This window comes from Babylonia areolata, chromosome 6 (assembly GCF_041734735.1).
Source record: "Babylonia areolata isolate BAREFJ2019XMU chromosome 6, ASM4173473v1, whole genome shotgun sequence".
Taxonomy (NCBI): Eukaryota; Metazoa; Mollusca; class Gastropoda; order Neogastropoda; family Buccinidae; genus Babylonia; species Babylonia areolata.
The window spans coordinates 50,004,779-50,022,854 of NC_134881.1; the positions used below are offsets into that span (position 1 = coordinate 50,004,779).

At 42.4% G+C, this 18,076-nt stretch overlaps 1 protein-coding gene across 1 annotated transcript in view; it reads left to right on the forward strand.

The window, feature by feature from the left end:
* LOC143283117 (DNA-directed RNA polymerases I, II, and III subunit RPABC2-like) overlaps positions 1–18,076 on the forward strand; it is a 41,926-nt gene that overhangs the window by 12,406 nt on the left and 11,444 nt on the right. Inside the window, exon 4 of the mRNA XM_076589251.1 lies at positions 57–128. Within this exon, the coding sequence (XP_076445366.1) occupies positions 57–128 (72 nt within the window). The remainder of the gene's footprint in view (positions 1–56; positions 129–18,076) is intronic.

Below are 18,076 nucleotides of genomic sequence, written 5' to 3' on the forward strand. Positions count from 1 at the left end.
CATGTTGTATTCGTGATTTATCCATATATCAGCCTTTGTTTCATGGTTTATTGCAGAATGTGTGCTCCTGTTATGGTTGAATTAGAGGGAGAGACAGATCCACTACACATTGCCATGAAAGAACTGAAGTGAGTGTACTTCTTTCGCTTGTTCAGGTTCCACAGTTCTTACTATTTGTTTTTTGCTGTTTACTGGAAATGACATTGTATTATGGGTCAGGAAACTGATGTAATTGAAGTGTTTCTGGGTATGTGATGTGTGTGGGTGTGCAGTGTCCAGGCATACATTATCTTTAGTAAATTTCAAAGCAACCTTGGGGACATATCAATAGCACTTCATGCCATTAGCACTATGCGTCTTTATTACGTCAGTAGCATTAAGTGTCAATAGCACTACCGTTTTAAGTATTATAATCTCAGTAGCGCTATGTGTCAATAGCGCTTCATGTCAGTTGCGCTTTATGTGTCAATAGCACCATGTTTTCTAGCCCAATTTTTGTTATCGTTATGTGTCAGTAGCACTATGTCAGTATGTGTCAATAGCACTATTTTTTGCCAGACTTCCAGACACTTACACGGATGTACAGTTTCCCAACAGCATTCAGTTTGCACCTCTCTCTTCTTTGTGTCTCACTGCATTGTTCTTGTTGCTTATAGTCCTGTCAGCTGCACAGGGCCATATCAGGACTGTCAAACCTTACAAATGCTCAACCGCGTCAACACAAAACTGTCACATTTACAAAAAAAACACACTAAGACAAACCCACAAAACAGTTCATGGCACAGTATCCCAACCATTTAGCTCCATACAGCAAATAAGACTTGGCCATGCTGAGGATGCCAGCCATTCTGCTTATCATTTCCAGATTACAAAAAATTGTTAAAAAGGAAAAAAAACAATACTTCAAAGCCAAACAAAAATACATAAAAAAAGCCATACAGGCAAATAACAATGCAGAATGGGCAGCGAGTGACCATCCCAGTGGTTACATCTCACTACCAAATTGCCAGAGTGAAACAGCTCAGTTAGTACATCATAGACTGCGGAAAAGAGAAAAAAGTGTCAAGGCTCGCTTGAAAAAAGAAAGGGGAATGGACTGGGAAGGCAGAAAAAGGAGACAACAGTGACGAAGAGAGTGATGGAAAAGATGAAATTTCTAGCACAGAATTTCCAGGAGGCGGGGATGTTATTCATACAGAAAGACCCATGGCATCCCCACGTGGGAGTCTCACCACTTGACTGCTTGCCTGTTTGTAACGGTGCCATTACAGAGGGAGTACTTACTTGAATGATCAATTAAATTTACTGTCGTCTTTCAAAAATATACTTAACACAACGCAAACAGAGACTAAAAAGGTACCTATTCACAAAGCTGGATGACACCTAAAATCCAGCTTTGCTTTTAAGATGATTTATGGGTTCCCTTTCATTCTTTTTTTCTCTGTCTGTCCACTTGCTTGCTTGTCTGTGCAGCAGATGTGTGTGTGGGGGTGGTGTTTGATTGTGAAGAAAGGACTTTGTGTTTAGGCTGTGTTTTTTACACACTTTTTTTTCTTTTCCCTCTTGTTATTTTCTTTTATTCTACTCTTGGTTAAGGGTGGGGTAATAGGGATGCATGTATTTTCAGTGTTTTGAATTTCTCCTTTTGTTCTCTTTGCTTTTTACTATAGTCTCTTTTTTAGGGGGAGGGCTTGATATAAAAAAGCATGTTACTTGCTTTTCTATTACCCTCGATGATAAAGAATTTAAAGCATCGTAATGAATGTGTGTGTGTATTAATTTCAATATATACTTTGCATTTATATAGGTATAAATGTGCAGGTATTTGCAACTGGATATGTACTTTAGTAAATGTGCATGCTTATTTTTTATATCAGATTTGAATATGTTTGTCTGTGTTTGTGCCTGTGTATGTGTGCCTGTATTGTGAAATAATTGTACTTGCGGTGAATGTGTGTCTGAGTGTGTGTGTGTGTGTGTGTGTCAAAGAGAGAGAGAGAAGCTCAGGCTCAGATGTTTGATTCATAAAGGCCATACCCATTAAGAGGGAAATACACACAAAGAAATGAAAGTAGCTTACTGATTTACACAGATTTTTCATTTTGTTTCAATGGCATTTTACCTGTATATGCTTGATATAGATACAGGATTGTTTAATATCATCATTCGTAGATGACATGAACAGGACAAGCTGAAATAAACATGGTTGTTTGAAATATTTTTTGGAATTACTTGTTGTCTATTAGCTCTCAGTTCTTAACAATCAAACATAAAATGGACTTCATCTTCCTTTGACTCTGCATAATGGACAAGTCATTTGATGGACAAACCATTCAGAAACACCACAAATAAATCTTTTTTTAATTTTCATTTTTTGTTGCTGTTCCATGAGCTGCGCCATTTCAGTGGGATGCCATTCATTCCGAATCCCCACCCCACAAATATCCCTGGGTTCATTTTTTGCGGTCCCTGCATCAGCCATCCACAGGGAACTGTCGATGTTAGGCAATCACGAGGCCACACTCCAGAGGAGACCCTGCACTCCTGTGGAGTCACGTTGGTGACGTTCGGTTGTGCTTGTTCTGATTTAATGTACCATCAAGTTCAGTCTATTGAGCGCACTGGTATAGGACCTTGTTCGTTAGAAAAAAAAAAGAGTAATTTACCCTTGATTACGCCGGAAAGAGAATTCGTGGGGAGTCTCTAAAAGTGAAAGTTGCGAGTTCATCGATTGTACTTTTGTAAATGCTTCACAATGGGTCTGGGGAAAATGGGAGGACAGAAGTACTTTGTGTGCTGTTCGAACTTCAAAGGAAAAAGGTGTTATCGCAACGAATACCAGCCACGAACCGATTGCAAAGAGCATGGCGAGCTCAGAATCATTTCGTGAACTGCGGACCGCACCCTCATGGCGATGATATTCACTTTTCACAAACAAGGTCTTCAAAACAAGCACGGTATGTGACATTTTGAATCGAATATTCATTTTTTATGTTTCAAAATATATTTGTTTCAATTCAACAGCCAAGCCTAAGAACGTTTTGGGTCTGATTTCTCAAAGAGGGATAATTATACTGTCTTCATTTCTCATACACTTATCTGTCTAATGTTTGAATCCAAAAGCACAATTTAACCTTTAAAACGGAGAATTGCGATACACCAGCTGGCCAGTCTTTTCCAACTTCCAGTCACCAATGTTGTATCATTCAGCTGGATTTGTGTGTGTGTGTGTGTGTGTGTCTGTCTGTTTTTTGGTCACATTCTTAGCTGTGATATTTATTCAGCACAGATATATGCATCTCTGACACATAGTACAAAACTGACTAGTGTACCCCTGAAACAAACACTACAAAGAATTTCCACTATACAACATTTGTCAGCACATACTTCTTTCAAATGGAAATGCTTGCACATTTTCAGAAAGTGTTGTAACAGTGATACTGAGACAGTGAGATCCTTGCTACTTCCACAGGCAATGTGAATGTTTACACACATACACACACAGAGACAGATAGATAAAGCATAGTTATTGTTGCAAATTTAAACAACTCACTGGCTTGAGATTCTGCACATGCATGATGCAGTGAATAGATCTGACACATTTTGGGGGTTGTATGGAGTTTGACTGAAAATGTGTAACTGAAACAATTGTCATAACATTCAAGCTATAATTATATATTCTTTTCTTTTTTTGGTCACAGCTGTCAGATGTGCAAGTCCAAGAAGACATCACTGCTACTTCTGCAGTTTTGTTTTGTTCTTTGTGATCATGGAAAAAAAATCAAAACTTTGTGAATGTAGACATTGCACTTCAGTACAGATGTATATCACACACACACACACACACACACACACACACACACACACATGCACAACATCCAAAACTAAATGGTGCTCACATCATAAATAGCTCAAATTGTTTAGACAGTTGTTCATTGTTTAGCATTTAGGTATGAAGGAATGATACAAAAAAATAAAAGAAAATATCTAATCAAAGTGATTTTCTTCAAGTCTGTTTGTGTTTGACTCAGACCTGTTTACAGTGCATTTTGTAAATAGTCCAAATTAGATTGTACAAATCTGACAACAAGCAGTAAACACACACACACACACACACACACACACACACACACACACACACACATATATATATATATATATACTTATTTATGATTTTAAAAAGTACAGGAAATAAAAGATGGGAGGTGGTGCATGCAAATGTAAATAAATGCAAATATTTACACTAAGAACTTACAGCACTACCAGTTTCTAAAAAATGGCATCTGGCAGAGAAAACTGGTATGTATGAGTTAATCCTTTTGTCAGTTGTTAGATACAATGAACTTGCAGGTTTCCATAAAAGAAATACATATTCTAACCTGGTGAAAGTACATACATATCCATTTAGGGTAAACAGGCCAGCTGATTGTACCAGACTGGTGTGTCAATGTCTGGGTGTCTTGAGAAGACTTATCAATGCATGTCACTTGTAATGATGAATGAGTACTGTATGCACACATGCATGCATGCTACACGATAAGATGAAATCATTCTTTACTTGCAGTTAATCATCAATACAGCTGTGATGAAACAAACATGAATCAGTCTTGATGATGATTATCTTTAATCAAATTCCATGCACGGCTCCACCACTCTTATCCCCACAATTTCCATGCTAAACTGCACCACTCATTTCCCCACAGATTTCCATGCTCAACTCCCCACAATATGTATTAAAAAGTCATGTGATAGAAAAGCCAGAAAAAGATCAAATTCATTGGAACAGCAATGGCCATTTTCTCAAGTCTGAAATCTGTTTTTAGAAGGCGCGCGCGCGTGCACACATACACGCACGCACACACTCACTCGTACTATGTAGCCACAGTATGAAATGCTAGAATGTATATAGATTCTGAATGAATGGGTCACACACAGGAGCGATACTTTTTTCTTCAGTTCAGTTGTTAAAAATCTGCGGGAGGTTTATGTCACTGTGACAGCAGAAATGTCTCTGTGACAGCAGGAACTGACTTGACTTCGCCTTCTTATTTCTGGTTCTGCGACAATTGAAAATCTTTGCACGACGAACTAGTTCAACTTTCCCGCTACTTACAGTTGTCCATTCTTTTTTAAAATACTCTTTCGGTTCTTAAACTTTCATGGATTCAAGCACACTTTCAGTTTCAGCGGACAGAGTTGCCATGTTGCCTTATCTGGACGTCCCAAGATGAAGGGGCTGAACTTTTCACTGACTTCCGGTTTCCTAACGAACAAGGTCTGTATAAGCTGCACCCTCTAAATTTTGGAAAAAATTGAACTTTATACATACATAAGCCGCACTGGCTTATAAGCCACACTTGTTTCCGGTACCGGAACACATACTGGTACTTCAGAAAAGCTGTCAATACTGTAGGTTATGAAATAAACACAAGCGGGAACGACACAAAGAAAAGCAAGCGAAAATACTGCTAGTGCCACAAAAAAATAATAAATAAGCACAACGAAAATAAGATCCATAATTTAGGGGATAGTCACATTTATTCAACGTCATCCTGCTGACTGAATCCACTGAAATCTTTGTCTTCAGTGTCCGAGTTGAAGTTATAGGGTTACTAACGACTGGAACAAATTAACCACTAACATCAAGTATGCTTCCAATACCAACAACTTCAAGAACCTTATCGATAATCACAAAATTTTAAAAGACATCTGGTTTGACTTTGATGGTCCAAGATAATTGTAACTGGGTCTACTTAGACTGAGACAAGACCGATAACGACATAGCACAAAGAAGGTCGTGGGGCCTTGTGCTAATCATAAATGAGACGGGGCGTAAAAAGCCGTGAGGCTACGATGATCAACATCAGCCCCTAACCTGAACCTGAACCTGAAGAGAACCAGCACAGCTTCCTCCGCCATCTTGTCACTGACTTTAGCCTCGCTTTCACTTCATGAACATGAAGGTGGAGGTCGCTGCTGGTTCGTCGCTTGCACTGTCGTCTGCTAGGTCAATAGCCTTCAATTTGAAGGCTGCATCATAGGCAATAACGTCACGTTTTCGGCATGATGAGGGTGTACGCTTGAGCAGAGTAGAACTGAATGCTGATCTGAAGGCTTTAATGTGTGCGGATTTGATTTATAAAACGTGAACAGTTAGCACACTATCCTGGACATCCAAAAATTCATGGACAGAAATCATTTTGGTGAGTTGAAGGGCAGCTAAGAATAGACGAGAACGTGACACTCCCGGGATCGTTAAAAATCCTCAAATAATATGCATCATTGTATAAGCCACAGAGGTTGAAGCTGGAGTCAAAAGTTGCGGCTTATAGACCGAACTTTACGGTACTTAGGACACCACCATGTAAGTTATTCATCAGACGATATATCTCAGATCGGATTCTGTTTTGTGTCTGTGAATTCCAGTTCTGCCATCTGCTGTCGGTTAAAATTAAATTTTATTTTTATACAAAATGCACGAATAAAAGCTTTTGTGTCTCCAACACATTAACTGAAGCACAAAAAGCCAATTCCAAAGCGTCAACAGGTTATTCAAAATCAGTGAGAGCAACTTACATGCTATTCAAATAAAAATGTTTTTGTATGAAAGCCACCAATGTTTATTGTTAACATGTGATCTGTTGTAGAGTAATGTTCTTTCAACCCAGCTTGAAATTCCATAACAGTGCTGTTTTCCATTCCTGGAGTCTCTTGTTAATAGAATCAGATAGAAAAGAATAGAATAGAATATATCTTTATTACCAAGTGTACCAGGGTCACATGGAATATTCGGGAGGGGAAGGGGGGGGATAGTATATAGAAAGGTACAAACATAAATCGAAAATCATACACAAACGCAGATACAGCAGAATTTTGGACACATACATGTGCATCAATGTAAGAACTTGTGCATGCACACTAACACGTGTACACTTAAACACTCAAGTGTGCACACACATGCGCAGGCACACACATCACATGTTTGAACATAAGCGGCACATTACATATGGATGGGGCTGATGACAGTTGACAAGATCTGTAGGTGATAGTTGTTCATTGCAGTTTTCTTTAATCATACTGGATTTGTTTGAGAGACAGGGATTTGACAGCTTTGGGGAAAGAGCTATTGGCAAAGCGATTGGTTTTCGTCCTTATACTTCTGTGCCGACGACCCAAGGGGAGCAGCTTGAAAAATCCCCAAAAGCTGGGTGTGATTCATCCTGTCTGATTGATTCTGCTTTCTTGAGTAACCGCTTATAATATGTGTTCTCTAGAGAAGGTAGATCAGCCCAGTAATCTTGGTGGCAGTTTTTAACGATTCTGTCTAGGGCTGTTTTTTTCTGCCTTGGAAATGTTTCCGTACCAAACAGTAATAGCAAAGGTTAACACACTTTCAGTGACAACTCTGTAGAAGTCAACCATGATTTTTTTTTCAATTCCTAACTTTTTGAGGTGCCGAAGAAAGTAGAAGGCCTGTTGTGCTTTCTTAACAATTTTTTCCCATATTTTTCTCCCATTTCAAATCATTGGAAACAATCAGTCAGAAATTTAAATTCACTAATCGTCTAATGATCTCTGCTTGCTTGTCTTTAATAAGTACTAAGGGGGTCAAAGCTGGTCTTCCTGAAATCTAAAATATAATTCTTTTGTTTTTGATATGTTGAGTTCTAAGTTGTTTTAGATCACATCAGCTAAGTTCTAATACTTCTTCCCAATATTTTGGCTCTTTCCTGTTTGTAATCAGCCCATATAGAGTAGTATCATCGGCAAATTTGACCATGATGTTACATTTATTATGGGTTGCACAGTCATGTGTAAATAGTGAGTACAACAGTGGGGAGGGGATAGAACACATCCTGTGGGGCACTTATGTTGAGAATACAGGTGGAGGAGTTGAGGTCACCAACGAAACACTTGCTGTCTGCATCTTAGAAAATCTGGGGATCCGTGTACAAATTATGGGTGGTGGGGGGGGGACGGGGATATGGGGCTGGTGGTTTGTGGGTGGTGCTGTCTTCTGGGGGGTACATAAGTGTGGTGTTTTAGATGAAAGTGGGGGGATAAAAATAGGTGGGGTCGGTGTGTTGTTAGAGGGGGTGGTTGTGAGGTTGAGGGTTTCACAAGTCCACCAATTTATAACTACACCAATCCCACACCCCCCCACTTCCCCCCCCCCCCCCCCGCCACCCCCCCCCCACCCCCCCCCCCCCCCCCCCCCACCCCCCCCCCCCCCCCCCCCCCCCCCCCCCCCCCCACCCCCCCCCCACCCCCCCCCCACCCCCCCTCCCCCCCCCCCACCCCCCACCCCCCCCCCCCCCCCCCCCCCCCCACCCCCACCCCCCCCCCCCCCCCCCCCCCCCCCCCCCCCCCCCACCACCCCCCCCACCCCACCCCCCCTCACCCCCCCCCCCCCCCCCCCCCCCCCCCCCCCCCCCACCCCCACCCCCCCGCGCCCCATCCAGGCAGCAAGAGGTTTTTCAATTTAGAATATAGTTTTTATGGCACAGATGTGTTGAATGCAGAGCTGTAGTCCAATGAAAAGGATCCTAGCATTTTCAAGGTGTCTGAGGACGTGGTAGAGACCTGTGTTAAACGGACATCTTCAGCTGATCTGTTAGCTCTGTAAGCAAACTGAAAGGGGGCAAAAGATGGGGGAATGTAGGTTTTTAGGAATTGCAGAATCAAGTGTTTCTACTGCTTTTATGACAACTGATGTTAAGGCTACCAGACAGTAGTCATTAAGACAACTAGGCTGTGCTTTCTTTGGAACAGGAATGATTGTTGATTTCTTAAAGCAGTGTGGCACCACACATGACTGAAGGGCCACGTTAAGTATGTCAGCGAAGACACTAGATAGTTGGACTGCACACTTTCTCAAAAGGCCTGGTGAGATGTCAGGGCCAGCGGCTTTTCTCATTTTTCGACAACTGAAGTGCTGTCTGACTTCATTCTCTTCAACAATGAAAGGGGGAGTGGAGGTGAATTTGGGTGCAACCATATCAGAAGTAGACAATGGTTTGTCAAATCTGGAGTAAAATGTGTTAATTTGTCTGATAGAGTTCTGTCACTGCTGTTGACTGTCCAGTGGGTCATTTTATAATGGTGATGTTGTGCAGTCTGATCCACACATTTATAGAATTGTTTGAGACAAATTTTCTTTTAAGTTTTTCCTATATAAAGACCTGCCTTCTTAATGCATTTTTCAACTCTCCTTTTTGTTTGATTGTGGACTTTTTTATCATTAGTTTCACAAAAAGCTCTCTTTTACCTTTATTTTTTGTCTAACAGTCCCCTGACACCAAATTTTGTCGTTTGAATATATTTTGATATTTCTTGTTGGTATGCACCACTTTCACAGAAAGAAATGTATTCACACATTGTGTTGGTATATTCATTTAAGTCCTCGGCATTCTTTAAAAACATTCCAGTCTGTACAGTTAAAACAATCCTACAAGGCCTCTAGACTAAGGCAGGGGCAGACCATTGCTTTACAGTTTTAACAACTGGTTTTTCAGCTTTTAGTTTTTGTTTGTAAACTGGCACCAGATACACCATGCAGTGATCAGACTGTCCCAAAGGCGCATGGCAGATCATGTGGTACACCTCTTGATGGTAATGTAATCGTGATATATATTTTACTATACACATTAGGATTGTTGGAGTCACTTTTTTTTGTACAAAGGAAGAACAACTGACTTTTTCACTGATTCAGCATAAATTACACTTTGATAAAAGATTTGAAAATATATAAGTATAATTCAATTTTTAGAAAATTAAAAAAATCATTGAAATGTGTTCTGTATTTGATATAAAGGTTTTTTTTTTGGGGGGGGGGGGGGGGGGGGGGGAAGAAGGAAGAAAAAAGACACAATGCAGATTCGAACCAAGCATGTTTGGGCCAAGAGTAAGTAATCTTACATTGCTAATCCGCGTCTACAAATACGTTCAAAAATTAATATTTAAACATGTTTCTTTTAGGGTGATAAATGGGTACAGTATTTGAGGTGATACTGCCATTCAAATCATGTTTATTTTGGTACATCTTGGGCATTTAAGTCTGTCACTACCGACCACGTATATATCCGCAATTTAGGGGTTACTGTATTATCAGGTGTCCAGCTGCTCATTTGCTTAATGCTTACCTCCCTTGCAAATGGTGATGGCCTTGATGGTTGTTCGAAACAATTTCTTGGCAAGTTTTGGCTCAGTTTTTTGTGTTTTATAAAGTGAAAAGCTGTTGAGCGTATCAGCATGGCTGCCAGAACGGACAGTACAGAAGAGGTGGCTAGAATTTTGCTTGATTTTCTGCACAACATCAATAGTGGCAACTACAAAAATGTGGCAGAAAATAAGTAATGTTGTTGTTGATCAGTTGAAGTGATTCTTGTTATCCTGATAATGACTACATGCTACAAGGTACATCAACAGGAAGGGGGTGGGGTTGTGTCAGAAGTGGGTATAGAAAAAACCCAATATATTAGCTTGAAACCTTTATTTTAGGGTTTTCATCTACTCTGAAACCCTCCAGATGAAAGCTTCACGCCAAGATATTGTTTACTGTGAGTTTTTGTGTTGTAATATTGTGTGATAGTGTTTCTGGATGTTTGGGTGGGAGGGTGTGTGGGTGGGTGTGAGTGGTTATGTACAGTGTTTATGTTTAAAACATGATTGTGAAGGAAACAACATAACTACATTTGGTTGTTGTGTCTAATACATTTGCTAATATTTATCACTGTTACCAGCCATAAAATAAACAAACTTGAATTTTGTCCTCCCACTCCCACCCAAAAAAATAATGTGTATCTTTTTTTCTTCTAAAAACCAGAGTTACCTTCCCCTCATTGGGAGTTATCTCAGCCTGTCAACAATGAAGTTATGAGAATTATATTCTCCATTCATTTTCCTTCAAGAAAGCATTTACATACTTATGAGCATAATTTTGATTTTTGTGAATTTTTTTTCTAGAGGTTGGTGATTAATTTGGAAAAATCACAAATAGTTTCAGAAGTGAAAGGGTTAAGAATTTTTTTAAAGTCTGCAGTAGAGACATTACCATCACCTTAAAGCCTGAACCGGACTATAAATGGCGGGCGATTTGAATCAAGCCAGTTTCTCACCAGAGTCTGACACTGTGACGTCGGTGAAGGTTTATTCAAAATAAAAGCCTAATAAAGCTACGGTTTGGCTTCATTTATGGCAGAGAGCGAGATTTGCCTAGCAGCTTCCAATCTAGACCTGAATTGACTTTGGAAAGTACAAAATGTGTCAGCTACACGTAATACAAAATTTGAATGCAGAGAAAAAGGGCGGAGCTAGAGCCGTTTGTGTTTGCGCTAGACGTGTCTGTCAGATAAAAATAGCACCAGCACGTGGTACTGTCCGGTGAGAATTGGAAAGCATGCAGACAGCCCCTCGACGTTGGCAACCGTAAACGACCACATTGTTTGTAAAACATGCAAACGGAGAGAAATATGACGATCTACTAACCTACCGGACACGTGCTCGCGCTTTTTATAGATAAACTCCGCCCCTTTCCCTTTTATGGATAGGCTCTAGTGCGCATGCGCAACCGAAACCTTGCTCTCGGGAGTTAAGACTTTAAGCCACACAGCAACATGTATCCGCTTTCTCAGTTCTCATCAGACCGCGTTGGCTGCGTGCCAAGAATATCGCTCTGCTGCTAATTCGGTCATCTTCTGTCGACTGCTAACATCTGTACAGCCGGCATCACTCACTGACAGTCGCATCTTGGCCACTCTCTTGATTGCTCCCTTTATTTTCTATCAGATCGTCCTATAAATGTTCATCACTATCTTCTCCTTCGAATTTACGCTTCAATTCTTTCTGAGCATCAGCTAAAGAAAGAAATCTTGGTTGATTTAGTTTGTCACGATCGCATGTCTTGAGCACGGCGTCAGTCCGACATTTTGTTGAGCGAGGAGAGAAGTCAGGCAAACACTTGGACAGTGACCCAACCAAAACGTTCAAATGAAGGACTGCTTCATGACGTAGATGGGGTTTCTAGCTATGAATAGAATCTAGAGAGATTCCCCAGGCTAAAGCTACCACTATTTTTGTCAACGAAGTGAATGCAAACCAGGGAAAAGTCAGAATATTTCGATGACGAGTTATCTCGTCATTGTGGCAGCGAAGCATACATGCTTGCCATGACGAGTTATCTCGTCATGCAGGCAGCCTTGGGGTTAATGGCCAGCGTTCTCTTGTTTTCAAATGTCTTTATGCCACTAGAGCACAGCATCTTCCAGAGAGAGTGGTCAAGGGCGTCAGTTTTCCAGGAAGCGATGTCTGTCACAGGCTTTGAGGTTTGTCTTCAAGGTGTCCTTGAAGCACTTGCAGGGTCTTCTAAGTTCATGGTGGCCTTCCTTCAGCAGGCCATACAAAAGCATCTTCGGGATCCTGCTGTCTGTCATGCGGACAACGTGTCCTGTCCAGCATAGCTGGCACTGGAACAACAGGCTTTCGATGCTGGGCAGGCCGCTCCTCTTCAGGACCTGGAGGTTGGAGACCCTGTCTTGCCACTTTATGTTGAGGATCTTTCGTAGGCATCTCTGGTGAAACTGCTAAGTTGTTGAATGTGACGGCGATACGTCGTCCATGTTTCACAGCAGTACAACAAGGTGGTCAGCACAACAGCTCTGTAGGTTTTGATTTGGGTGCTGAGCCTGATGCCTTTGTTGTTCCACAGCCTGTTGTTGAGTCTGCCAAAGGCGGAGCTGGCCTTGGTGATGCGCAGCGTCACTTCTGCATCAAGGGCTCTGTTGCTGCATAGGGTGCTGCCCAGGTAGCAAACTTGTTGACTGACTTGATCTCTGTGTCATCGATCTTGATTGCAGGTGGGGGGGGAGGCGCTGGCGTTCTGTGAGCTAGCTGGTTGGTACATGGGCTCGGTCTTGCTGAGGCTGATGGTGAGTCCAAATCACCTGCAGGAGGTTGAGAACCAGTCCATAATGAACTGCATGTCCTCATAGGTGTGTGCAGCAAGCACGCAGTCATCAGGGAAGAGGAACTCTCTCAACAGTGCCTCAAACACCCTGGACCTGGCATGGAGTTGCCGCAAGTTGAAAAGTTTGCCATCTGTGCGAAACTGAATGTAGATGCCCAGTCACAGTCTTTGAAGGTGTCAATCAGCATGGCAGAGAAGAGAATGGAGAACAGTGTGGGTGCCAGGACGCAGCCCTGCTTCACTCCATTTACCACAGGGAACGGATCCGACATGTCAGTATTTTCCTGTACTCTCGCCTGCATGCCATCGAGATGCAATCAGCTGGATTAGGCTCTCTGGGCAGCCAAACTTTAGGAGGATCTTCACAGACCATGGCGGTTCACCGTGTCGAAGGCCTTAGTCAGGTCTACAAAGACCATGTGGAGCTCCTTGTTCTGCTCACGGCACTTCTCTTGCATCTGGCGTATGGCAAACACCATGTCACATGTTCCCCTGCCTGAGCGGAAGCTGCACTGTGCTTCAGGGATGACTGTGTTGGAGACATGGTCAACCAGTCTGTAAAGTATGATGTGGGCGAAGATCTTGCCAGAGATACAGAGGAGAGAGATTCCATGGTGGTTATCGCAGGATGTTTTGTCTCCCTTCCGTTTGTAAATGTGGACAATTGAAGCATCCTTGAAATCCTGGGGGACCTCCCCTCTCTCCCAGATAGACTGGAACAGGGCAGTCAGCTTGCCTGTCAGCACCTCGCCTCCATACTTGTAGATGTCAGCCTGCATTCCATCCGCTCCTAGTGCTTTTCCTGACGTTGTCAGCTTCAGGGCCTTCTGGGTCTTGGCCTTGGTGGGAGGGGCAGTTAGCGAGTCATTGACTGGTAACTGTGGGAGGGCTACAATTGCCTCGTCAGTACGGACGAGTCCCTGTTGAGGAGGGTGTTGAAGTGCTCTGCCCAGCGGGCAAGGATGTCTGTCTTGTCTGTCAGGAGGGTGGTCTGGTCCAAGGCTCGGACAGGGGTTGATCCTGTGACTCTTGGCCCATACACAGCTCGGAGACCATCATGGAAGGTCATGTCATGAGCATCAGCAGCGGACTGAAGCTCTTTGGACTTTCTCACCTTCCAGGTGTTCTTCATATCACGCAGCCTCTTCTGTACGAGTTGCTTGGTTTGCAAGAACTGGTTCTCCTTCTGGCAGTCTTTATTGGAAATGTGATCTTCATGCTGTATGTGCAGTGTGTTCAGGAGCTTGGAGATTCCAGAGTCGTTCTTGTTAAACCAGTCTTTGTGGCTCCTCTGTACAAAGCCGAGTGTGTCAGCTGCTGCTGCGTACACAGCTTCTCTAAAGGTGCTCCATACCTCTTCTACATCAGTCGATGCAGGGATTTCTTGGAGAGCAGCTTGGATTTGCTGTTGCAGAACGTCCTTGGTGATAGGGAGGCAGTGGATGTTCAGCTTCCTAGGGGGTTTCTGCCTGGCTGGTTGGAGCTTGCGTGCAAGTCTGATGTTCATCTTACTGCGTACAAGGCGATGGTCCGACCAACAGACTGCTCCTCTCATGCAGTGTGTACTGGAAACATCACCTCTGTCTCTCTGCCGGACAATCACATAGTCCAGCATGTGCCACTGCTTGGAGCGGGGGTGCATCCATGTGTTCTTGTACTTGTCCGCTTGTTGGAAGAGGGTGTTGGTGATGGTCAGTCCATGCTGCACGCAGAGCGAGAGCAAAAGCAGTCCGTTGGAGTTGCACTTACTAGTGCCGTGCTGTCCTAGGACTTTTGGCCATGAGAAGTCCACGCCGACGCGGGCATTGAAATCCCCAAGGATGATCAGCCTGTCCTTTCCGTCAACTGCTGAAATGGTGTGGCTGAGCTACTCGTAGAAAGCTTCTTTGATGTCATCAGGGTTGGTCATCGTCGGGGCATAGCAGCTGATGACTGTGGAGAAGCGATCCTCAGACAGCTTCAGACGTAGGGTCATCAGCCTGTCGTTTATCCCACGTGGAATGCTGTCAAGCTGTCGTGCAAGTTTGTTTCGTATGGCAAAGCCCACGCCTGAGGTTCTTGGGGTGCCATCTGGCTTCCCAATGCAGTAGAAGGTGTAGCCCCCTCCAACTTCCTGGTAGCCTGACCAGCACAGGTGACTTTTTTTTTTTTGTGAGGAGGAGTTGTGCAGTCCCTTCCCCACTCTCACCTACCGACACAGTCCCACAGGTGCAGATACTGCCACGTGTAGGACAGCCTCGGCAGGTGCAGGTTTTTTCTTCGGAGCTCCGTCTCCTAGGGGGACTTCCAGCCAAGGATAAGAGCTCCGCCTGCCCTTTGGTCATCCTCTTCCGCTTTCACAGTTGTTCTGTCCAGAATTTGTTTTTCTTTTCTTTTAATTGTGACCAAGAAAAACAAGAGAGGCAAGGCCTTCAAGACTCACTTGTGACAAGTGTTGTATCCAATAATTTATTAAAGGAATCATGAGGAAAAAAAAGAGATTAAAAAAAAAAAATCATGAGAATGGGTCCTGTATTAAATATTAATTAGCTTTGAGGAGAAAAAAACCAAAAAAACCCAACCCCCTCCCACCCCAAAAAAACAACAACAAACAAACAAACAAAAAAAGCCTGCCAGCTGGATCAAACCGCTGATGTTCTGTTCAGAAATAAGAAGTCTAGTCCCCAGTGCCATGCCACATCTGACGTCATTCGACCAAATTAAATATTTAAAGCTATGGGTCTTTTTTTGCACAATAAAAATATTGTTGTATTTGAAGTGATAACACCATTTAAATTATGTTTTTGTGACATATCTCGATTATTTAAGAAATTCTTTTAACCTCTTGAGTGCGCTGTTGACGTATGGCATACGTCATGAAATGCCACTCACCAATGCTGTATTGAATTATGCTGTGTGTCATGTTACATCATTCTGTTTTGAGTCCCGCATTACAGAAAATACAGTGTGCTAACCATTAAATTAGCTCCTATGAGAGCTCTTTATCTCCTGAGTTCCATGAGCTAAAATTATTCACCTCATTGTCATATTTATGGTGAAAGTTTTGCAAGTTTGTATGAAGTTCAAGTTGTGTTTGCAAAGCCATGGTTGAACCCAGACAAACCCCAACACTTGCACTAGTACTGGAAGAAATCCTTCACGATGCAAATAGTAGAGATGAAGATTGTGGACTGAATGAGATAGAACTGTGTGAAGTTGATGCCAAAGACGCTGATTTTGACATGGAGGGGGGTGGGAGGTGGAGCTGCTTGACGAAACTGAAGACAGACAAGATCAGCTGATTCAAGATGCAGGTGGGTGTTTACGAGGTTTGTCAGTTTATTATTTGCTTTCTGTTTGTTGTAACAATGAATATGACTGCATTGTGTGTGTTTTGAATGTGTTAGCTGTGGTAAGTAGCTTCGTCAGTCACTGATCAGTGTGTGTGAGTGAGAGAGTCAGTCACGTGTGTACTGTGTGTGACCATCACAGTGCAAAGAGGCGTGGTCGCTGGCTGGCTCATTGTTGATGACAGTGTGTGTCACCCACCTAGAGCTTTGTGTATTCATTCCCGAGTGTGTATTCATTTGTTGTTGTTTTGTGCGTGTGTGTGTGTGTGTGTGAGAGAGAGAGGGGAGTGGGATGGGGGTGTGGGGGGGGGATGGGGTAGGTGTGTGTGTGTGTGTGTATTTCAGCTTCTGAAAAACATCAGAAATAAAATGGTACCATTTCATAACCTTTTTATTTGTTAAAAAAAAAAAAAAAAAAATTTTTTTAAACCTCCAAAAACCCAACAGACTTGGTCTTTTATGCAGTGTGCTTCAGGTATGCAGTATGGCGATGATCATGATGTTCATAATGGACCATCTGGAGTTGACAACTTGCCACAAACCTACAGCTGAAGACCAGCAGCAGCAAGACCAAAGGGCAGTAAACAAGCCTCCAGCAATTCTGGATTACAACAAAAACATGGGTGCCATGGACCATCATGACCAACAGCTGCAGCCCTACGATGCCACAGGGAAAACCCTGAAGTGGTACAAATAACTGTGTGTGCATTTTCTACAAATAGGCTAGGGAATTTAGATTAAAATTTGCATAAGGTCAAAATGTCTGCAACAAAACTGTTCTTTTTATGATAGAATAAATCATACTGATCACACTGAAATAAAGTTGACCACTATAGGGGGGTGGGAACATCAGTAGATTTTGATTTTTAATGTCCAGAATCAAATATTTTTATTACTTCTGCCTGTGTGAGAGCGCCTTACAAAGAGTCACAAGGCAAGCACAGGTGAAGGTTACACAAGCGCGGTATAAGGGGTCGCCAGAGGAAAGCGTTCAGCGCGGTACAGTACATGTGACTGACTGCTGCCGAGCTGATGCTGATCTGTGAGCAGGTCACTGCGGCAGACAACTGATTCTGAACAGTAAGCTAGGAACAGAGCTCTTTGGGGTCAAAAGGAAACAAACATTTTCAATTTCATGTATTTTATATTGGTAGAAGATGCAAATCCGCTTTTATGAATGTTTTCCAGTTTCCTACCATTCATGACATATCATAAAGAATGAAATCAGTATTATACTGACTGCAAAGGTGAATTTACGAAGGCAGCACGGGATCATTTAGTTCGTAAGTACAATTTTGTTGATATTTTACGCAATGCACAACTGGGATATACTCCATGCTCCGCTTATTAACGTGTAGAATGTAAATATCTAAATATGTGTAAGCCTGTTTGGTTTCAGTGAACATTATCGACGCTCTGTCCAGACAATAAATTCGGAAAGTATGGAGGGCAGATGATGGCAAAATTGAACATCATGTTTTGATGTGAAAAGAACGGTATGAAATACATATTTTTCTTTGGAAATGAACCGGTATTCGCAAATGTGACTCACGAACCCTGGCGCAGTAGACGTCAATTTAGTGTGGGATACAGATAATAATCATAATGATAACAATGGATCATAAATTTTATTAATGATTATGTAAAACTTTCTTGTAACACGTGTAACATTGAATCCAAGTTACCTAAACTAACTTTCCTGACGCAGATGTTTGAATTACTGGATTTATAATAATGATAGTAATGAATCTATTATGCGATCCTTAGCCAGTGCAATGCATTC